The sequence below is a fragment of the Diadema antillarum genome, unplaced genomic scaffold, assembly GCF_040938485.1.
Source record: "Diadema antillarum isolate AM-2024a unplaced genomic scaffold, OU_Dant_1.0 seq00000160_RagTag, whole genome shotgun sequence".
Lineage (NCBI taxonomy): Eukaryota > Metazoa > Echinodermata > Echinoidea > Diadematoida > Diadematidae > Diadema > Diadema antillarum.
In genome coordinates, this window is record NW_027271231.1 from 3,129,993 (window position 1) to 3,154,690 (window position 24,698).

Genomic DNA, 24,698 nt, shown 5'->3' on the forward strand with positions numbered 1-24,698 from the left:
GAAAAAAGAAGACAAAAAAACAAATGAATTAATAAAAGACACGTTTGATACGAGTGGAAATAATGCAAATCGCATAAGAAATTGCCTTCTAAACTTTCCACTTGTTCATTCATCAGTTCTATAAGAGAATTAAGTCTTAAATAAAAGAATACATGCAAAACAAGCAAAATGATTCATTGATTCTGTATATAATAAAAATTGTCATTTTTCAATCATTTACTGCCATTATATTTCGTGATATTTTTTCCTTGATGATCTGATTCGTCTAGCCAATGCAGATTGACATCACAGTACAATAGTATCTCAATAGGATATAGTGAAACAAATGATTAATGTGAGCGGTTTGTAAGGACTGATTTATAAAAATGGTATGGAGCCTACTTGCCAGTGCATTTCGTTCCGTCTCCAGCAAACCCACGGCAGCACTCATATTCGTCAACTTCATAGGACTGGAGCCGACAGTTATTGGTGCTCACGGTTCTGTACCTCGTCCTGCGAAAACAGCGTTTTTTCCTACCAGTCAGCATTTACAACGTTTGCAACTTGAACTTTGTTCGATTTGCCTGAAGGTGTACTTTCTGTACCTCAAAATAACTTACGATTTGAATAACGATGATGAACACTTATTTGTCAAGTTTTGAGTGAACCATGTATTTCAAGCCTATAGCTTTCTATTGGACCACTTTTTTTTTGCCATGCCTATTTCATTGCTAGCCTTCAAAGCATGCATAGGTGTTTTTAGTTATACTAATCATATCATATCATACTATACGCGATTTACTTTTTAGTTTTGTATTTCTATTTTCTTTATTGAAATTGATCAAACAGTGTGATTGTTTTCCGCATGCTTTATATTACATTATACTGTTCTTTGTTTAACTCCTTGCTGGATAGAAAAATAAATACTGAATCGAGTTGTACTGAAAATTTATACTTTAATATGACTTTCTTTCGCGATTTGATTATCATGGTGTCGAGGCCTTATTTCGAATAAAATATTGGTACATTCCGAGCATAAACACTCTTTATTGCAGAAGGAAAAATCATTGTCCCTGTTGAAAACACACACAAACAAAAGAAGAAGAGGTTGGACATTACACGCTTATCACAATGATTACATGAAGTGGGTTAACACAAGCTAGACATCCTCACCAAAAGGCGAACTCTTTTTCGAGCATATTGAACATGGTTCGTTTGTCGAGGAAAAACAAACATTTGTGTAGGGTCCCTGTACCTGAAGCTGTTGTAGTATCTTTTCCTAAACGGACACCAGGCGGTGTAGCTTTCCCGGTAGGCTTGGCGAGAAGTGCTGCACATTTCTCGATATTTTCTGGTTTGGAAGACAGACATAATAATACACGTGACTTCCAGCGCTGGAAAAAATGATGAATGATTAGTATACCTTGTTCAATTTATACTTATTTTTCCATACTTAGGGCCTTATACTGGGGGAAAGGTGGGGTTAACAGTTAATAATCGGATAATACAATGGGGAAAAAGAACCTTAACCGCAATGTTCAGTTCAGTTCAGTTCAAATTTATTTCATATTTCCATTTTCTCAATGATGACATTACAAAATTATTGACAACAAAACAAGAGTACAAAATATATACAATCATGTCTTTTGATTGTAGAAGAAAAAGAAGAAGAAAATATACTTGACACAAATGTACATGGTCACATCGTATGAAAATGTCACTAGTAAGTATAAGAAATATGATGGGGCCTACATAAAAGCTTTAAAGCTTGTAAAACTGTAGGTTTCCAAGTTCATAGGCGTATAATTTTACACGGAGAACGGATATGTTTGTCTTGACCAACTAAAATTACACCAGTACAAAAAATCGATGAGTAATAAACTAATGAACCACATAGATATCACACAAACCAGACTGCATACAAATCTCGCAGTGTTTGAATAACAAAAATGCTATATTATTAAAAGATGTATCGGTACCATGAAATCACTTGAATAACTTGATGCTGCGGACAAGGACAAAAGACTGGGAGCATAAAAAGGTTGCTAAAAGCTTGGTAGTGTGTATCCACTAAGTAACAACTGTTTTAATTTGCGTTTGAAGGTGAATAAAGATAAGGAAGAAGTGATATCTAGAGGGAGATCATTCCAATATCTGGGTCCAGTAAATATAATTGTCTTCTTTGCAAAAATAGTGCAAGTACGGGGAAGGTGATAGGCGTCACTCTGGCGAGTGGGATAACAGTGGATAGAACGATTCCTTTTGAACATGTGGATAAAGACAGATGGTAATTCATTAGTTGTTAGTTTATACATGAAAATTCCGAGATTATAATGAAATAAGTCTGAAATTTTCAGAATTCTGTTTTGATGGAAAAAACAATTGGTATGGGCAAAATATCCGGCGTGGTTTATGATTCTTATTGCACGCTTTTGAATACGGAGAAAGGAATCTAGTTATGAGTGAATTGCATTTCCCCACGCCAAAATTCCATAATTGAAGTGTGGAGATATTAAACACGAATATATACTCTGCAAAATATGAACAGGAAAGAAATGTTTGAGCTCATTCAAAATCCCAATATGTCATGCAAACTTGGCTGTAACCATATTAAAAAATGGTATAGAGTATCAATTAAAACCAGAATCATTTTGTTTTACTTTGTTTTTGGATAATATTAAAGCCTGCCGCACACTATACGACCCACGACTAGACGACTAACAGACTTTGGGTCTGAAATAAACAAGTGTGTTTATTCTGAGGCTATTGCGATTCATTTCGGATCCAAAGTCTCTCAGTCGTTAGGTCATGAGTCGTATAGTATGCTGCGGGCTTAAGCCATGTCAAAACCGATTTTCATAACTAATTAGATATATAACTACATGACAACATAGATTGTATATGATCTTTAATATTTCTATCTTGCGAAAAATGTAAAAATTTGAATCTCCATCTCAACTAAAACTATATCTTTCCTTTAAAGTAATATGTCTATTAATTACCGTGAAATAAAAAATAAACTGATAATTATCCTTTCCGTCATATTTTGCATGTTTGTGATGCACTGCAATATATCAGTAACAGTGACAGCCATGAGAGATAGAATATTAATCATTGATCCAAAACATTAGTTACTATTAAATTTGGGGCACGGGCAGGTGGAAACACGAAAAGTTGTAGATTCCTCAACTTTTTTCATTCTATTTCCAATTTAGATGAAAGTTCTCTTTTTCTACTTATTCAAGTTGTCCTGAGCACGTTGTGGAATCGGACTATATAGGAAATTGACTTTTAAGCAATTGTTACAGTTTCAACTTAATGATATACATCTTAGGCGGGTCCCTATCTCCCTATTTAGAGTAACTAGTGCATTTACTCCCCTCTCCCTCTCTTTCCCCTCTCTCCTCCCCCCCCCCCCTCTCTCTCTCTCTCTCACTCTGTCTTTCTCTAACTCTTTGGTTTGCTGTCCACGTCCCCTTTATACTGTTACAAATCCTGTTGAGACATAATTCATTATATTGCATTTACATCATATGTTCTGTATATTCCATTTTATCCATTCATCTTTATGTATTGTTGTATCGATTTACATTTAAATTAATGTTGAAAGTAAACTGAGGTTCTATATCATGTCTGCTTCTCGTCCTCGCTCTATCCTTGTTCTTTTCATCCTTGCTCGACGATCGGCCTCTGTCATCGTGCGATCCTTGCTACTTTACTTTCTCCTCGAAATGTCCTCTCGTAAATTTTACTTGTCTCAACTGCCTGTAGCCCTGCTTCTCGTTTTCTGCTGACTATTATTTCTCCCCCACGCTATCTTTTCATTTCTGCTCGCTTGCACTTTCATCTCACCTTCCCTCGAGATTTCTCTGACCTTGCAGCTTCCGCGTCTGCGAGCAGTGGCCTCGTGTCGTAAAAGCAAGGACGCCGCATGCGACCTCGCTCTTACGTAACGAAAGGACGCATCCGCATGCGACCTCGCTCTTACGTAACGAAAGGACGCGTCCGCATGCGACCCCAGCTAAGGACAGGGTCGCGTGAGGACAGGGACACGTAAGGCCACGCCCTCGTCATCACGATGATGGACGGCAACAGCTGGCCGTAAGGTCAGATTGCTTTCTCCCAGCAAGGCCACTCTCGCGTCCGCTAACAGGTGACCTCAGCATAAATAGACTTGTTTATGCCTAGTTGGAGAGCCTTTTCGTTTAGGAGTTTCAGCATGTAGATCAATAAGGTTTGCTCGTTGTAATGTTCGTGGTGGAAATAACTTTCTTCACAAATAAATTGGACAAACTCCACATGATGCCTCCTGTGGTCTTTGTGACTTGTGACTCTAATATTTCTTGATCCGCAATACCTTACAATTAAATAATTTCCAGTACACTGGCTACCCGTAGGCACGCTTACTAACCACATAACGGATTTTGAGGAGAGTAAGCGAGGAACGGAAGCTAAGTACCCTCAGCATACCAATCGCCCTCTCCATACCAATCGCCCTCTCCATACCAAAATATCGTTACACTGGTGGCAGCGGTGGGATTCCTTGAACTTCAACACGTGCCTCTATTAATTTTCAATTTTAAATCAAATTTCTGAGACTCGAACTGTGGCTCGGAGGAAACTTAGGAAAGCGGAGATGGAGCAGGAAATCAAACGTCTCGAGAGCGAGTTGGAAGAAGCCAACTAACACCTACCGCACGACTACGAACACGAGTTCCAACACGACCGGCATCACGCCAGAGAGACTGACAAGCAAGGGACCCGGGCGGCTTCCACGCGTGTGACTTTTAACCTCCCCCCGCAAGAACATTACGATGGACAAGGCAGACCGTGGGAGGGTTTCATCTTCTCGTTTCGCAGCCTAGCTCAAGCATGTCAGTAGGACGAGAGGGAACAGCGCTTTCGCCTGTTAGCGTGTCTTCGCGGAGACGCTGCGGACTTTGCGTTTCAACAGCTGAGCGCGGAGGTAGTCAACGACCTCGACAAGCTCATCGCAGCACTGGAGAGCCGGTTCGCTGCAAGAAAGACCCCAACGGCTTTTGTTTCGCGACTCGAATCACGTCGGCTTGGGCCAAAGGAGACAATTTCCGATTACGCGGCGGACATCCGACGGCTGACAACCTTTGGCTATCCAACCGCGGATGCTGCGACCATGGAGATGATTGCCACACGGCACTTTTTGCGAGGGCTAGGGGACAACTCGATGTCGATGACGATTGGTATGCAGGAGCCAACGACTCTGCAGGAGGCTAGGGATATAGCCGAAAGATACCACCACCTGCGCGAGGAGGCCGTCAGAAACACATCTCGTGGTGGAATACGTTCAGTGTCGTCATCGGGGTCGACATCGGTCTCGGAGGAGAAATTAGTTAACCTAATGTCGACCCTCGAGACCCGAATCACACAGATATCTGAGGAAATACGAGCCCAATTTCGACAAGGAAATAATGACTCCCGCCAATACCAGGGACAGCCCCGCGTGATCGACCTCGGCCTCGATCGAATCCTCTCCGCTGCCATGAATGTCAAGAGCTAGGGCATTTCGCTAGAAATTGCCCCCATCGGCGGTACTCTCCACGAGACAACATGCCCCAACAATTCAACCCGCTCCTTCTCCGTCGAATATCACCACTCAAGGGCAAGGAGTGCCGCAGTAGATGTCGCAGCCGCTACTGTCATCGTCGATACCTCCTCATCACCAACAGTTCCTGCATCAGCAGTCGCATGGCCTACCCCAAGTTCCCCAGCAGGCGCGCCAGCAGCAGTCGTCAAGTGGCCAACCAGCCAGCATGGATCGCTCATCGGGAAACTGATGTCGGGCGGCTTCGTCGACCAGGGCCCCGCCCGAACTAGTGAAAACGCACCTAGGATTATACGTGTTAATGAAAGTACAGGAATAACTGCCTACATTAATGCAGATGTTAATGGTGTTGTGTGCAAATTATTGGTCGATTCTGGAGCGGCAGTAACGATTATTTCAAGGAAAATTTATGAACAAATGCTGGAAGATTCCCGCCCAGATTTGCATCCCCCATCCGAACATATCCAGCTGCAGGCCGCGGATGAGGGGCTGCTGACAGTACACGGTATAATAAGAGTAAGTGTAAATATCAAAGAGGAACAGTTTACCTGGGATGCATATGTAGTTGATGTGTATGATGATGGCCTGTTGGGCTTCGACTTTTTGCATCATTTTGACTGTGTGTTGGAAGCTCGTCATGGACTTCGAATTAATGACCGTTTGTACCCAATAGAACTCACAAATGACAGTGGTAATGATGCTGTATATGTTAAACATGACGTAACAATTCCCCCCAAATCAGAGTTCATTATCCCGGGGGTTATCGATGAATTACATGGTTTTCAAATATCGCTCGCGATAATTGAGCCAATTCCGAAGGCGAGTGATAGACACAACCTCAATGTCGCGACATGCCTGGTGGATATTACCCGGGATGACATCGATATTCCCATACGCGTCGTTAATTTGACGGACAACGAAATTAATTTGCACGAGGGCAAACGGATAGCCACCGCGGATAGTATTGATGAATTTCATGAATTTTATGATCGTGAGGACAATACCCAGGGACGCGTTAATGTTGGTATTAGTAATGTGAAAACGAGTACAGCTCTAAATAGTGAAAGCCCGACGAGCGAATGGTCGGATGATTTATTAAGTTTATACGATCGTTCGTGTGAACATGTTGATTTGCATGACAAAGACAAACTTTTCAAATTGTTTGAGAAGCACAAATCAATATTTGCAAATTCACCTACGGATCTCGGACGTACTTCTATCGTTCAACATTCCATTGACACAGGGGACGCCATGCCCATAAAGCAGCGTCCGCGACGTCCACCTCGTGCCTTCGTGGACGAAGAAGACAAAATAATTGAAACTAAACTAAAGGCTGGCATCATTAGGGAGTCAACCAGTGCCTGGTCGAGCCCTTTGATATACGTCAAAAAGCGCGATGGGATAACACGGCCTTGTGTTGACTACCGAAAGCTAAATGAAGTTACCCGGAAGGATGCCTACCCCCTCCCCCGGATTGAGGACTGTCTTGATTGCTTTGGAGGCGCCAAAATATTTTCAACCCTCGATCTTCAATCTGGGTACTGGCAAGTCGAGATAAAGGAGGAAGACAGGCCGAAAACTGCCTTCAGTACCCGGAGTGGCCATTTGTAACTATGCCTTTTGGTCTATGTAATGCCCCCAGCACCTTTGAGCGGGCCATGGAGCTCGTTATGAAGGGACTCCAGTGGCGTACCCTAATTCTCTATTTGGACGACATAATTGTGATGAGCTCAACATTTGGGGAACACATTCAGGGTTTGGATGAAGTACTTTGTCGTCTTGGAAATGCCGGCCTTAAACTAAAACCAAGCAAGTGTCACATGTTTCGATCCGAAGTCGCGTACCTGGGCCACATCGTGAGCGAGGTCGGCATCAAGCCTGACCCTGAAAAGGTTGATCGTCTACGAATCTGGCCTAGACCAGCATCAATGAGTGAAGTAAGATCTTTCCTAGGACTGTGTTCTTATTACCGCCGATTCATTCGTGGATTCGCGACAATCGCCGCTCCCCTGAACAAGCTGTTGGAAAAATCAAGCGAATTTGAATGGAATGATAGATGCGAAGATGCATTTAATCAATTGAAAATTGCGCTCACGAGTGACAGCGTCGTAGCTTATCCAAATGATCACGGGGCATACATTCTTGATACGGACGCCTCAGCATCAGGAATAGGCGCCGTGTTGTCGCAAATACAATGGGACGACATCGCCTAGTGTGAGGTAGAACGCCCAATCGCCTTCGCTAGCCGGACGCAATGTCACGACTACCATGCGTCCCGGATAGCTGCGACTGTTACGACAGGGACAGCATATTGGAGGAGCTCCCTTGCGGTGGATGTTCCGTGTGTCGAAAACGACATATTGCGTGGTCGGATTTCTTCGAAGAAGACGACGTCGTCCCTCTTTCTGTGAATAATGTTCGATCGTCGTCTAAAATTTCTCATGGTCTTAATGCCGTGGAGCCGCCTTCTACTATTATTGACCTATCGTGTTTGGATAATGTAAATGCCGATAACTGTGATAACCACCAAACGGGGTTGCTGTTTGATGTCGGGACATTTATGTGGATTATATCGTGTCTCGTTGTCGTGATTGGATGTTGTATTTTGCATTGTGATTTGTTTACTATAATGTGCTATCTCTTTGGATTACTTGTAGTTAGGGCTATGGGATCATGTTTTGTGTATTCAATCTGTGATGTGAGAGAGTTTGTGAAAAAGATCCGATGGCCCCCACCCATAAGGTTCTCGGAGTTCGTATCTCGAGTCGGAAGGATTCGTCGTCACCACGCAGCCGACGTAGCTGAAGCTGATAACCTGCCCTGCACCTCTGACACAGGTGCCCTAGCCGGTACTGTTTCCGGGCAGCAGGAAGTCGTATTCAACAACGTAAGCCGTGAGGTGTTGATCGCTATGCAACGGGACGACCCCGACATTGGGGTCGTCGTCGACTGGCTTTTGAAATCACAGGAAAGACCCGACCGTGGACTTGTACATAATAAGAGTCCAGCAGTTAGGAATTTGTTGCTATCATGGACGCAGCTGACCATCATTGATGGATTACTATATAAGCGTCATGATACGAATAGCAAATTGACGTCGACATTACAGCTTGTGGTTCCCGCCGAACTTCGAGACGACGTTGTTAGGTCTAATCATGCCGCGGTGATGTCAGGTCATCTCGGAGTCAAGAAAACCTATAGCCGCATCCAAAGAAGTTTTATTGGTATAATATGAAACAACATGTGCGTTTGTTTATTGCTAACTGTGCTAAATGTGGGGCGCGAAAGCGTCCAACAACGAAACCGAAGGCGCCTCTCACTGAGTACATTTCGGGAGCGCCAATGGACCGAGTGGCGATTGACATTATGGGGCCGTTCTCGACTAGCATTAAAGGGAATAGGTATATCCTTGTCATCGGAGATGCATTCACAAAGTGGATCGAGGCATATGGCATTATAGACCAATCAGCCCGAACTATAGCCGACGTGGTCGTACGCGAGTTCGTCTCACGGTTTGGAACGCCTTTCGAGATCCACTCCGACCAGGGCAAGACATTTGAGTCACATTTATTTCAGGACGTATGCAAATTGCTTGAAATGAATAAAACAAGAACTACCCCTTATCACCCGTCTTGCCAACGGAATGATAGAGCGTTTCAATCAAACTCTCGCGAATATGATTGCATCATTTGTGGATAAACGACAGTTAAATTGGGACGAAAACTTAACACTTCTTACTGCGGCTTATCGTAGCAGCATCCATGAAAGTACGGGTTTTTCCCCCAATTTTCTCATGTTGGGACGTGAGGTGCGAACGCCAATTGAGACTGCACTAGGCATTGATCGGCCGGATGCCGAACACGGCAACTATGACGACTTCGCGGTCGACCTCGTAACGACCATGGGGGAGGCAAGCCGCCTAGCCCGAAAACACCTATCGGCGACTTCGGCCAGGCAGAAGCGAGATTACGATGCCAGGCTTTCAGTTAATACCTGCAGTGTTGGAGACTTTGTCTACTATCTAGACACTACGAGACAAAAAGGGTTTTCCCCCGAAGTTAAAAGCCGCGAACTGGATTGGGCCTTGTGTGGTAACGCGGAAATTCAGGGATATCATCTTCGAAATTCAGTCCCAACCAAAGGGAAAGCGGAAAGTGTTACACCATGACCGGTTAAAGCCATTCGTAAGCACAACCATTCCCTCTTGGGCGCGGGAACTGTCCCGAAAAGTTGTTGTCGGCCTTTCCCCTAAACAATAAACGACAGGCTGGGACACAAACTAGCATCAAGGACGCTCTTCCCCCTCGCCGATCAGCTCGCGCCTCAAGGATGCCACATCGTCTCAAATTGTAACCCCCCCCAAAAAAAACAAAAAAAACAAAAACAAAAACACAAAACAAAACAAAACAAAACAAAGCAAAAAACAAAACCGACGTGGGGTACGTGCTGACGCTAAGATTTTGCTGAAGACTGCGTTTTCTCGGCTGGATGGGGGCAATAAAATACCTTCACTGAATTCATGTTGCCTCCCTGATGTTTCATCATTTGAAACGAAACGCTGGTATCGCGAACATTGTCTACAACTATCTGATTTTTCTTCTCCCTCTCTGTTAATTCGAAATTACCAAATTGTCATGGCGTTTAACTACTTTCTCCCTTCCACCTCTGGTGCTGGACAAGGGTATATTCCGCTAAATACCCCCACCACGCCCTTGCTAGACGAGGAAAACCCGGGCTACTCCCCAGCAATCGCCGTGGGTGATGTTGAGAGAGGCGACGTCGGAACCGAATTTACATCCGCTCGACATGGTCCTTCCCTATCCCAAACGAACATAGAATCGGTGGCTTATCAGCCGACCACTCTGCTGCAAAGGAAGATCCAGCCCCCACGAAAACGAAAATACAGCACTCGTGGCGAAGACGGCGAGACCCGACCTGGAACTCCCCTTTCTGACACGGACCGCATCATCCGGGCCATATCTGCGATGGAGCAGACATTTAAAGCGGATATCGCATCGCTTCGGTGCGATATTGCCAGCCTCTTGCACGCGGTCGCCAGGCTTGAGGAGAAGGTAGACGCCGAAGGAGACGATGCCCGCGAATACGCCCAGCATATCCAAAATGACCTCAAAAAGGGAATAAATCATCTGTCTGGGGTTCTCGGCGGAGAACCATTCTTCAAGACCTACTCACGACAACCTCAACGTCTAGCTCATCCTCGTTGTCAGATTAGCAGTTCCCTGGAATCTGAACGACCCTATCGGAATATAGTCATAATCATTGTCTTCATTAGTCCGGCCAAGTTCCTGCCTCTAAACTTTGTAGAGAAAGACAATTGCCGTACGCATTCTGTATCACTGTTATCGTGGACTGTTCGACTTTTGCCACAGGATGATGTAGAAAGGAGATCTGATGTATAGCACATGACACAATTTTTGCCTCCTTTTGGACAATGAACTGAGTGTGACCAAAAGGGACACTGAAAAGAAAATGTACGTATATGGTGTTCAATTCATTTATTTGGAACCATGCTTTGATGAAGTATATACTTTTCTGTCTCTTGTAAATCGATAGGCACTACTTTCCTTGGAGTTTTAATTTACCTTTGTGTCCAATATGGCGCACTCTCGTGTCTGTCTGATGACATGTGTGATGCGTTCGGAAACTCACGATGTATGGATTTATATTCAATTGTGACATACAATGTACTAGAACTTTCTACTTTATATTTATTCTTGTCTTCTTCCTCTTCTCTCTGTTTTTCCGGTTCGGTGTAAAAATGGCAGGGGTAAAAATGGCAGGGGTAAAAATGGCAGGGGTAAAAATGGCAGAGGTAAAAATGGCAGGAGTAAAAATGGCAGGGGTAAAAATGGTAGGGGTAAAAATGGCAGAGGTAAAAATGGCAGAGGTAAAAATGGCAGAGGTAAAAATGGCAGAGGTAAAAATGGCAGCGGTAAAAATGGCAGAGGTAAAATGTTAGAAGTAATGAGAGCGATTTCGTCAGAGATGAACGTATGAAGAGGTTTTGAATGATAACCTGCCAGAGCAAACTGTATTTATCGAATTATCAAATCCAAACTGCAGATTTGAAGAATATTTATTGAATTATGTTTTAAAAAGATTAGAGCACTCTCATTATTCTGAGTTTGATTCAAGTGCAGTGGCGTATTCTGTCTGTTCACAGGAATGATAAACCAGCTAAGAGCCTATAGTAGGCCTAAAAATGGGAAATTATTTTTGTTATTCATTATTATTATTATTACTGTTATCTATCATTATAAGGGGCTTCCAACAATGCTGCAAAACCCTTAAACAGTGTAATCCTACGTTGTTTCGCCCAATGAAGTTATCACACACACACACACACACACACACGCACGAACCCACTTTTGGTATACTCTCACATACCCACTCTTACACAAACGAATTCCGCTCACGTCCAGGCTAGTATATTGTCATTATTTTTCATTTTTTTAACTGTTTAGTGTAAAGAAGTGAAGGAGACATAGTCGAAGCAAACCGCTAATTTTTCACCTGTTCTATGCTATTTTCTCACATTCAGGTTTCGTTATAGGAGCCTATCACAAGGTCTGATCGCGACATAATATAGAAGTAAAAATACAAAACGCAAAAAACAAACTACAGGAGACGTATCGGCAGACATAAGAAAGCTCTTGCAAAATATTTTATTACATTGTTCAAGTATCACATGGCGCAAAAACAAATATCTCGAAGTTCAATGAACACTTTGTGGTCACTTTGCAAACTTATGCCTATTAAAACTGGAGACGAACTTTAGCAATAAACTGTTCTAGTGAGAGAAAAAAACCGATAGTTTGCCATGGGATTTCTTTCAATCATTGTTGAACGAATCCGCAGGCGAAAAAAAAATGTAAATGTTTGATGCCTTTCAAACTTAGCTGTTGCCCCAAAGCATGGGCGTAAGTCCCGGAACACCCCAGAATCAGGTCAATAGCACCATTAGACCCAGAGATCATCGCAACTGTAGATTTCAAATGGCGACCATTTTGAAATCCAATATGGCGGACATAAAGAGAGAATTCCAAGTGGCCCAATATCTGAAAATGTTTGCAATATGTTAATGTAAAACTGGAGACGAACTTTAGCAATAAACTGTTCTAGTGAGAGACCCATCCCTCTGACCCACCTCCTTACCGATCGACCAGCATATCCCCTGCACCCCACCTCCACAGTATGCACCTCCGCTCTCCACATTTCTGCCAAATTTGGTGCTTTTATCACAAAATGCACGATAGGTTTCCTAAGCTGCCCCACTAAGAGTATTTAGTGATACCCCTTTATATATAAAACATTTTCGTGTAATTAATGATTTGTTTAACCCCTATTTTGGGGGTATGGGACATCAAGCGGGGAGAAATGAGACAACCTGGAGAGAAATTGGATAACCATCATGACCAATGTAGGATTTACATGTGCCGCGGGGTGAAATGTAACACTGCCCTATTAAATTTCTCCCAGTGGTAACAGAAACAGTAGAAGATCTCTGCCAATTTTTCATACCTGCATGTCTGTTATCTAGCAATTTTATTTCCAGAAGTTTGCACACTTATTAAAATATCTATTAACATAGTATAGGACCTACCAGATATATAGTAAGTTTGATATTTTACTGACAAGATACCTGTAGAGCTGCATAGTGGTTTAATATGTCCATTTTCAGGTGTACCGAGGCTCATCTTTTTACTGATATATTGGATTGTTGACTGGCCAAGCATTTTTCAAGTTACATGAGTGTCCCATATTTCTCCCCGTGTCCCATTTCTCCCCGGTCTCCCCGTGCTTTATTTCAGAAGGCACGAAAAGCGCGTATTGCGAAAAAGGTGTCAGAAACATGAAGCAAAAAATCTGTCACTTTTACCTCGTCCTCTTGCATTTCAACGACTAAATTTTTATCAATGGCATTTCTATCTCTAGCATTTTGACCACTGACATTTTGACCATTGACAACTTTACCTCTGACATTTTTACCACTGACATAATTATTTACCTCCGACATTTTTGCCCCTGCCATTTTTACCTCTGCCATTTTTACCTCTGCCATTTTTACCTCTGTCATTTTTACCCCTGCCATTTTTACCCCTGCCATTTTTACCCCTGCCATTTTTACCCCTGCCATTTTTACCCCTGCCATTTTTACCTCTGCCATTTTTACCTCTGCCATTTTTACCTCTGCCATTTTTACCCCTGCCATTTTTGCCTCTGCCATTTTTACCCCTGCCATTTTTACCTCTGCAATTTTTACCTCTGCCATTTTTACCTCTGCCATTTTTACCTGGCACCGTTTTGGTTTCTTCCTTTCTTCTTACTTCCTTTATTTCGTTGCTTAATTTGTTTGAATTATGCGAATTATACTTTTTGTTTCTCAGTCATGAAGTTACAATTTATCATGCAGTTATTTTTGTGTTTTAGACAAATTATGCCATTAAGTATTTGCTGTGAAGTTTTATCGTTTACACATTTTTCATGATGTATCATCACTTGTACATAGATTTTTTTCTCCTTTCGTGCATTCGTTCCTTTAATTATGGTAGCGCCATTACTCGCTCTTGAATTTCTTATATCCATCTACTTCCTTCTTTTGTTTTCTTTCTCTCTGGCCTGTCACACCCCTGGTCTTTTACTCACTGGTTCCTTCGTCTGGCTTTTCTCCTGTTTACACTCTCCCTCGTTTCACTTCTTCACTTCTCCGTCTTTTTCTTGTAATTCATCGTCGATCTTTTCTGAGGAGTACCTCGGGCTTCTCGATTTCTTTCATTTCTTTGTTTTGTTGTTGTCTTTTCCACTGGCGCTTTCTATACATACATTTTGATTTAATTTGTTTTGATTTTATTTGATTTTATTCGCGCATTTCGAACCACGAACAAGGTCATGATATTGTTTGTGTATATTATGTTTCTGCATTTGGGAAACACTCATTTTTTTTCGCGTCATTCTTTTGAAAGTGTTAATTTTCGTTGTTTGGGATACGTTTTTTTTTTTAAATCTTAAAAAAATCTTCCTCCTCCAAAAAAAGAAGAGAGAATGTTACGAACTACTCGGCCATGGGACTCATTTTGGATACTAATCATCTCCTGGCCGGGGGTCTATCGACCAACTGGACCGCCTAGCATTTATCTCGTTATTTTAGTGCGTGTTACGTAAGGAAGAATGTATCCTTGAGTGTAGTATTTCTCAAACTTGTCGGTGAGCACCTGTAGTAATTCATTCCTTCGCCTTCGTATCTCTTCCGATGTAAATACCACTTTGTAAATAGCTGGATTTGTTTCGTAGGTTCGTTTTTTTTTCTCGAGCTTTGTGCACAATGATGGACTTGTTCAGTACAGTCACGTGCTCTTGTCATGACGACTGTTTGATTTGCCGCAACGATGATCATACCCTTCCAAATTCTCAGTGATTTTCATGCTATTTTTTTATGCGTTGTTAGTACATACAGTAAGCCTGTTATCGAAGTTGCTTTAAGTTATTAATTAGAATCGATTTTCCCATATTACTTTTGTGCCCATCTGGTTCTCCTACTTTGTTTCCCTTGCCTTCCCTTATCTACTAGTCTTTACATCCTCACTATCGGCACCTATCTTGGTTCGCTCTCGAGATTTCATTTTGACTGTTCGGGTTTTATTTAGCTCCCCGTTTCCTCATTATTTTCTCCTCTTTCGACTTCTCCAAGTTCTCTTTCATCCTGCTAAATGTATTTATTCCATCTCTATCACTGCGATGTATATAGTGTATAATAGCAGTTCCTTTCGTTTGAATTTTCCTACAACGTCATTGCTGAGGGCAGCAATATTTTCGAAGGAGGGGGATGGTGTTACGAATCCTGTTGAGACATAATTTATTATATTGCATTTACATCATATGTTCTGTATATTCCATTTTATCCATTCATCTTTATGTATTGTTGTATCGATTTACATTTAAATTAATGTTGAAAGTAAACTGAGGTTCTATATCATGTCTGCTTCTCGTCCTCGCTCTATCCTTGTTCTTTTCATCCTTGCTCGACGATCGGCCTCTGTCATCGTGCGATCCTTGCTACTTTACTTTCTCCTCGAAATGTCCTCTCGTAAATTTTACTTGTCTCAACTGTCTGTAGCCCTGCTTCTCGTTTTCTGCTGACTATTATTTCTCCCCCCACGCCATCTTTTCATTTCTGCTCGCTTGCACTTTCGTCTCACCTTCCCTCGAGATTTCTCTGACCTTGCAGCTTCCGCGTCTGCGAGCAGTGGCCTCGTGTCGTAAAAAGCAAGGACGCCGCATACGACCTCGCTCTTACGTAACGAAAGGACGCGTCCGCATGCGACCCCAGCTAAGGACAGGGTCGCGTGAGGACAGGGACACGTAAGGCCACGCCCTCGTCCTCACGATGATGGACGACAACAGCTGGCCGTAAGGTCAGATTGCTTTCTCCCAGCAAGGCCACTCTCGCGTCCGCTAACGTTAGGTGACCTCAGTATAAATAGACTTGTTTATGCCTAGTTGGAGAGCCTTTTCGTTTAGGAGTTTCAGCATGTAGATCAATAAGTTTTGTTCGTTGTAATGTTCGTGGTGGAAAAAAACTTTCTTCACAAATAAATTGGACAAACTCCATACGATGCCTCCTGTGGTCCTTGTGACTTGTGACTCTAATATTTCTTGTTCCGCAATACCTTACAATTCATTACATAATTTCAAGTACACTGGCTACCCGTAGGCACGCTTACTAACCACATAACGTATTTTGAGGAGAGTAAGCGAGGAAGCTAAGTACCCTCAGCATACCAATCGCCCTCTCCATACCAATCGCCCTCTCCATACCAAAATTTCGTTACAATACGTTAAAGGGGAAAGCTAGTAACTGATCAGTGGGAATCAGTGGAAATGCTGGGAGATGATTGTTCCAATCCTTATGGGATTCATTCAAGAGTTCATTGTATATCTATTGTTGTGTGAAAATGATTTGCTTCAGAATGGTCTCATATTCAAGTAATGTGCAGTTTAATGCTTCCAGGTTAGCGTCCCTGGTCAGTGACGGAGCATTAATCTGCACATTACTTGAATATGAGACCGTTCTGAAGCAAATCATTTTCACACAACAATAGATATACAATGAACTCTTGAATGAATCCCATAAGGATTGGAACAATCATCTCCCAGCATTTCCACTGATTCCCACTGATCAGTTACTAGCTTTCCCCTTTAATAACATTTAGACTCAGAATAATCACGTGCATTTGTTAATCAACAAGGATCCCGATCTGACAAGTATAAAACATGCTGTTTTTGTTTTGTTTTGTTTTTTTCATTTGCTATTCCGGATACAGGCAGATATCACTAAAATTGAACATAATCATGACGATGTTACTTTGCTTGTAATATATTATGATAACAGTGAATAATGCATAATTATACAAAAGTGCGTATTGCTTACATGCCCTAATTAGACCTGTTTATCAACATGTGTATCATAATACATGTAATTATAATGAAGCAGCGGCAGTAACAACACAAACTTATGAGTACACCTCCATATACTCATGAACGTTCAAAAGCTCTTCAACACAAGAAATCACAAATGTTTATACCGTAAATGTTATTTCGAGCTTCTAACGGAAAAAAATCCTGTCACAGTACGGTACAGTTCAGTTCCCAAGACCCCTTATTGATTTGATTTGAAAGGATTTATAGCGAAGCAAACATGAAAAGTAGTATAGCCCAAAGACTAATTAAAATGAAGCACATCATAGAATATAATATGCAATCAAACAGCATACTTACGTATGATGTTTCAACAATGACAAATAACATTAACATAACCACATTAACATACACAAAAATATTACACTAAAAATATGATAATCATAGTTATCAATGCACACGTAGGCACACACTTACAACGGCGTAGCCAGGATTTCATCTTGGGGGGGGGGGGGGTGTGGGAGGGGGTTTTCCCCCATCCCACGGTGAGAACTTTTTGCATTTTGATGTTGCAAATGGTGCAATTTGATGCATGTTTTTGCGTGTTTTAACGAGTTGAAACAGTCCCACTTGTTTAAGGTTGCAGTATATTTTGATGTAGATTATCATTGAACAATTTGCCTATAATATGGTATAATGGAAATACACTTCTTGTATTAATTCTCTTCACTGAATATCATGAACGCACTGAGCCCGAGCGAGCGCAGCGAGCGAGGGGGGAGGGGAGGATGTGGGAGGGGCGTGTCCCCCCTCCCACAGTAAGAACTTTTTGCATTTTGATGTTGCAAATGGTGCAATTTGATGCATGTTTTTGCGGGTTTAAACGAGTTGAAACAGTCCCACTTGTTTAAGGTAGCAGTTTATTTTGATGTAGATTATTATTGAACAATTTGCCTATAAAATGGTATAATTGAAATACACTTCTTGTATTAATTCTTTTCACTGAATTATACATTAACGCGACTGAACCCGAGCTAGCGGAGCGAGCGAGGGGGAGGGGAGGGTGTGGGAGGGGCGTGTCCCCCATCCCACGGTGAGAACTTTTTGCATTTTGATGTTGCAAATGGTGCAATTTGATGCATGTTTTTGCGTGTTTTAACGAGTTGAAACAGTCCCACTTGTTTAAGGTTGCAGTATATTTTGATGTAGATTATCATTGAACAATTTGCCTATAATATGGTATAATGGAAATACACTTCTTGTATTAATTCCTTTCACTGAATATCATGAACGTGACTGAACCCGAGCGAGCGGAGCGAGCGAGGGGGGGGGGGGGGGGGGGGGGAGGGGAGGGTGTGGGAGGGGGGTGTCCCCCCCCCCACGGTGAGAACTTTTTGCATTTTGATGTTGCAAATGGTGCAATATGATGCATGTTTGTTTAAAGTTGCAGTATACTTTAGTGTTCTCTCTAAAAAAAAATCAAGTGAAAATATTTACTCTTAAAGGAGTGAATTAAAAAAAGAGTGAATTTAGAGTGAAATTGGAGTGAATTTCGAGCGAAAATGTTCATTTTCACTCATATTGGAGTGACCTCAAGGATCACTCGAAGATTTTGGAGTGATCCCTGAGGTCACTCTAAACGACTGAAAATGAACATTTTCACTCACAATTCACTCCAATTTCACTCTAAATTCACTCTTTTTTTAATTCACTCCTTTAAGAGTGAATATTTTCACTCGATTTTTTTTAGAGAGTAGATTATTATTGAACAATTTGCCTATAAAATGGTATCATTTGAATAATCTTCCTGTATTAATTCTTACACTGAATATCATGAACGCTGTCTGTTCAGCAATCAAACAGAATAAGCATGCACACGAGGGTGTAGATAGGGGCATATCCCCTCCCACACGGAGGTGATTTTGCGTTTTCAGACCTGAAATTCAGCGATCTGGTGCAAATTTTTGGTGCAATACTTTTTCATCGAAGTGTTAAAATCACGGAATTTAGCTCTTATTCCGAATGTGCACCATCTGTGTGTATGTATAAAGTCTAGTGAGGTAGAGCTTAGGGGAAGGGGGATTCCCCCTCCCGCTCGCGGAGCTTTTGCGTTTTTAGAATTGAAATAAAGCGATCTGGGTATAGCCACAGTCTACTTCTATGCATGGCGGAAGGGGGGAGGGGCGGGCTAGCAGGGAGAAGGCGTGGGCGAGTGTTATCTCCACCCTTCCCTTCCGATGGAGCTTTTGCCTTTTTAAGGTTGAAATTGAGATATCTCGTATACGCATATTTGATGGAATCAACATTTGGGAAATCACAACAACAACAACAACAACAAAACTGATGGGGGGGGGGGTACTGAGGGAGGAAAGGGTCAATTAAAAGGGGAAATTCCCCTTATACATGAGGGAACCTTGAGTTTTCGGAATATAAGTGATAAGTCTTGTGCACTCAGAATTATTCATATTTTTTTTTGTAAATCTAAAAAGTGTACTAAGCTAGGGAAAGAGGCGCAGAGGGGGAGGGTTTGGGAGGGGGATACCCCCTGCCAAGCACGAGAGATTCTGCATATTTTGAATTGAAATTCAACGATCTGGTGCACACTTTGAGTGAAATATTCAAAAAAAAAATATCTTGATGAAAGGTTGCAAAGGAGACCCGCTTCATGTGCATGCATACAGTTTATACACGCATTTTTTTCCGTCTCCCAAATTCCCGGTCCAAATCTTAGGGGGGCGACCGCCCCCATCGCCCCCCCCCCCCCCTGGCTACGCCAGTGCACACTTACACACTCATGCACATCACACCCACATGTCTACAGATAAACCAATAAACTCATCTCACACACCCATTCAACTCTTGTAAACAGTCACACATATTTTTTTTGTTGCATCAAACTTCATTGTGGAGATACTTTCTATCCAAACAGAGAGAAAGAGAAAGCTATACAGTCAAAATGTAAACATTACATGGGTGATTTGTATACTACGTTGCGTTTAATGATTATAGTAATACTAGTAATACATATATTGCATGGGTGATTTGTATACTACTTTACGTTTAACGATTATGATAATATATATATATATATATATATATATATATATATATATATATATATATATATATGTAACACAGTAATAAAGAAGGGTTATATATGGTTGTGCCCTCCAAGGAGTATGTCCCCTTTGCATTCACATTGTTTGAGAAAATAAGTCTGTCGATAGCTAAGTTAGTGTTGGAAATACTGATACAATTCTGATCAGACAGCCAATGCAGCAGCATGCATACAATATATTTCTATACTTGCTCTTGTAGACCTCTCTATGAAATTTCTTCTTGCAACATTGTTGTATATAGTGTATATAAGTGAGCATATTTTGTAGTTCAGCAGTGTTACATCCATTTAAAACAGTAATGATTTGTTTTCGTAGCAGTAGGACTAGCCCTCTCCCCATCCCCTGCCTGAGTTGTGGTTAAAGCCCCCTGTCTCTTATCTTCCTTCCTGTTTATCTTTGTGGTCATCGCTCTACTGGTGGAGGGCAGTGCAGAGTGCTGTGTTGTTATCTTTTATGTCTTTCTTGGAAAATCTAGGGGGAAAAGGGGATGGAGACCACTGGGGCTGGAGAATATATAGCAGATGTAAAATATCGAGACTCTCTCTCTCAATTCTGGTACCAGTGAGGCAGCATGTCAGTGCAAGAGATGTGGGGTGGTTCTGTTTGAAAGGAGTCTATAACTAGTGGCTTCGACCTGTAAATATGTCATTATTATACCTGTACTGTATAGTTTCTGGTGGTTTATTTGTGATTACCGACCTGCTTGGTTTGTGAACTGGCGAAGGAAGGAGAAACTACCTCGGACGACATCGCTTGTATATAAACGCCCTTCAGACCTGAGACTAAAAAAATCACCTTGCTCTCTTTCGCTATACTCGTCCCAAATCATCATATGTGTGAAAGATATGTGGGCACATCACGTTATATTGTCTTCACCATTTGTATCCTGCTTGCTGTGCGTTGGAAATTGTGTCCTACTTCGGAATCGCAGTTAATGGAAATGGAAAGTATCAGCTTTATGGATGGCTATGACTGTGTTTGTACTGTTTACCGGAGCTAATCAACCCAAGTGAAAGTGCATTGGTGTATGGTCGCAGAGTGCCACCAGTCGCGTGAATCTTGTGTCATTGGATCCCCAGCACTGAACCGGTCCCGCGGTGAGGAGAGCTTTATGTTTGACACTAGTCATCGGCGATATAGTACAGAAATCTGCCGCGTGGACTGTGGAGGACTCTCTATGAGAATGTGAGTCATATGTGCCTTATAATTATATTACATGACCACTGGTTATTGTGTATGAGCCCCGTTGTACTATACAAATGTGTAGTATAATGTATATAAATGTAGACAAGTGAGGTTAATGTCATATCCCTTCTGAGATTCTTGTAGTATATGGATTGTACGTTGTGGGAGTAGTCAAACACATTTGGGACCTGACGGTATTGTGTAAGATACAGGAAAAAGAGTTCCAAAGGACTGCAATAATCCTCTGCATGGAAATATCGGATATTGATATCTGTCATGTTATATGTCACCCAAAATTTGTGTATAAAATGATCCTGTAGTACCCTCAATGGATGAAATATTAAGTTAAAGTGCACAAACAAATGCACGTTCACGATTCTGAGCATTTAAACTTGACACATGAACCGCTAGAGGCCTGTGAAGTGGCCAAAACTGTTTTATACACTAGTACACTATGAGCTTAGTATAGTTCGACATGCCGGTGATACAAGAAGTTTCTTAATGTATGTTGTGATGTTATAAGAAAAGCTTGTAATTGCTTACTGGCTCCATTATCATTACTCTATGTATTAAACCACATTTATGAGTTAAATTGGTGTTCAATCGATTCCTAATTGTGGAGTGACGTGTCTTGTAAGAAGAGCTATCCCTGATACGAACATAAATAACGGTCGCGTTACATATATATATATATTGCATGGGGGATTTGTATACTACTTTACGTTTAATGATTATAATAATACATATATTGCATGGGTGATTTGTATACTACTTTACGTTTAATGATTATAGTAACACATATATTGCATGGGTGATTTGTATACTACGTTCCGTTTAATGATTATAGTAATACATATATTGCATGGGTGATTTGTATACTATTTTACGTTTAATGATCATAGCAATACGTATATTGCATGGGTGATTTGTATACTACGTTACGTTTAATGATTATAGTAATACGTATATTGCATGGATGATTTGTATACTACGTTACGTTTAATGATTATAGTAATATATGTATACAAAATTTCTAAAGCGCTTTTTTTTTTGCATTCTGATTAAATTTTCAAGGCGCCAGATAAAAAGAAGAAGTAAATGTCTGTCATATTTGAGGTAAAATGATGATAAAAAGGTATACTCTCTCGATTCTAATGATTCTCCAATGGTCTTTGACCTGGTGCCTGATAGGCTTTGGGGAGGTGAAACTTACATCACAGTGTGAGTGCATTGTCCCAGTGTGGCAGATGACGTCATAACCATGACGCCAATCACGACCAAGAACACAAGTAGGACGTACAGGTGTAGGCGCATCCTGAGATCTAAGTGATTAAACAACAACAACAACAAAAGCAACAACAACAACAACAGCAACAACGACAAAGAATACTGTAACTGGAGGTTAAATCATTGTAGGTGAAAAGTGGTGGATGTTTAATGAACCTATACTCTGTTGTTAAAAGACGTATAGTTCAGAACATGAAACATGGGTGGATGGACAACTAGGACAAATGTAATCCGCCCTTGCTCTCGTCAGATCGGATAGACGGATTTTTCTCTGCCAAGCCCTACCCGACTATGCGGAGATTACTGTAATCATTGCTTCTGAGATGGCTATTATGTTGGCCTGCTTGCAAGCAAAACAGACAGGGTCAACCTACGAGACCGACACCCACAAGTCACACAGCCCACGAGTTCGACATTGAAAACAGGTCCATGAGTCATACATGTCACCATTCATACAGCCCGTGAGTTCGACACTATAGGCAAATAAAGCCCATGAGTTCGATAATTGATAAGTAAAAACAGCCCACAAGTTCGACAGATACAACACGGTGCTTAATGTGTCGGTCTCGTGGACCTTGTTTGTTTCGTGTCAAACTAACAGGCTGTATGACTCATGAGCTGTATAACCCGTGGGTTGCATGAGTCATGGGCTGTATGACTTGTGGGCTGTATGACTCGTGGGTGTCGGTCTCGTGACGTGCACCCAAACAGACGATGTTGCTTTAACTGTTTAAAGGCGTTGATTTGAAAAGATGTAATGTGAGGGGTAACTTCTACTAACTCCTAATTTTAGATATACTTCTCTCGCAACATTTGGTCTTAAGTCTAAACACAGTCATTCTTCTGTAGTGAAGAGAATGGAATATAATGTTAACATCAGGCTCTCCAAAAGAGCAGGAACTGTACACGAAGGTATTGAAGAGACTACAATGTATACCCTGGTGAAATGAAACTGAAATAATAAAAATAAATGAAATAAGAATCAGAACGTAGAAAGAGTAAGAATATATATTTAAAAAAAATGATTGGACCTGGAAACAAAGGCTGAAAAGAGGAGGAAAGCCAACAAATTATAAATCAAGTAGAACCCCTTCCCCCAATGAAAAGAGAATGATACTACGAGACATTCTAAGATTATAATGATCAATATGGGGGGGGGATTTATACTGGCCATATTTGCACAGGTGACTTAAACGTGAAAAAAAAAACCTTCTCCCTTTGTCAGGTTTTAAAATTCATCAGAGTATTACGGAAGAACCCAGTTGACTTGTCAGAACAGGTGATCATTAACTCCAAATTGTTTAAAGTTTATCATATTTGGGATACACAATGTCCCAAAGCGAAACGAACACTGACGAAGATAAGGATACAGTCATGATGAAAGTATAACCAATAACATGTAATAATTCTGTCAGTAAATGCTGTTAATGTAGTCATGCTAAATTCAGCCAGCCTGTTCCCTGTGTATTTCAGAGATATCATTTCATTATTATGGAGATCAGTAAGCCAACAGGTTTCCAAGATTTGTCAGAAAAACAACTTAACACAAAACACATTTTTTTTTAACTTACTGAGATAAGGTGACGACTACAAGTTGACTTGGGTATAGATTGCGATCCACCAACAGTGCCAATAAACTTCTATCGTCGAAACCCTGCAATGGGTGCTATGAAAGCCAGTTGAGTCCGTGCAAAGTGAAAGACACTGAAAGAAATAGCACAAACATGGATCGAATAATGTTTTCCTCCTACTTCGGGAGGAAGTGGGGGGGGGGCATGCTGAACGTGTATCGAAAGCGTTGCCAAATTTGGACGATTTTGGCATCAATTTGCTTGCGGAAGAGAGCGGAATCTATGATTATTTTTTTGAAGGTTTCTTTTTTGAAGAGAAATCTTTTTTTTTTCGTAAAACATTACAAAAGTCCGACATCAATAGAGTGTAACATGATAGACGAGCTGCTTATTCCACTTGTCTACAATGACAGGAACTTCCGTGTAGTCAGCAGGGATCCTATAAGGGGTGTTAAAAAGGTGATCACGCGTTTCAGGGAGGGAGACAGAACGAACTTTGGGTCATCGTAACCATAATCCAATGTACAAAATATATCCACT

The 24,698-nt window shown here is 41.4% G+C and overlaps 1 protein-coding gene across 1 annotated transcript in view; it reads right to left on the minus strand.

Moving 5' to 3' along the window:
* LOC139727926 (uncharacterized) overlaps nucleotides 1-24,288 on the minus strand; it is a 35,501-nt gene extending 11,213 nt beyond the window's left edge. Inside the window, exons 1-4 of the mRNA XM_071638898.1 lie at nucleotides 24,159-24,288; nucleotides 22,514-22,622; nucleotides 1,235-1,330; nucleotides 386-492 (exon numbers count right to left, since the gene is read on the minus strand). Coding sequence (XP_071494999.1) covers nucleotides 386-492; nucleotides 1,235-1,330; nucleotides 22,514-22,614 — 304 coding nt within the window. The 5' untranslated portion in view covers nucleotides 22,615-22,622; nucleotides 24,159-24,288. The remainder of the gene's footprint in view (nucleotides 1-385; nucleotides 493-1,234; nucleotides 1,331-22,513; nucleotides 22,623-24,158) is intronic.
* Nucleotides 24,289-24,698: the final 410 nt, after the last annotated feature.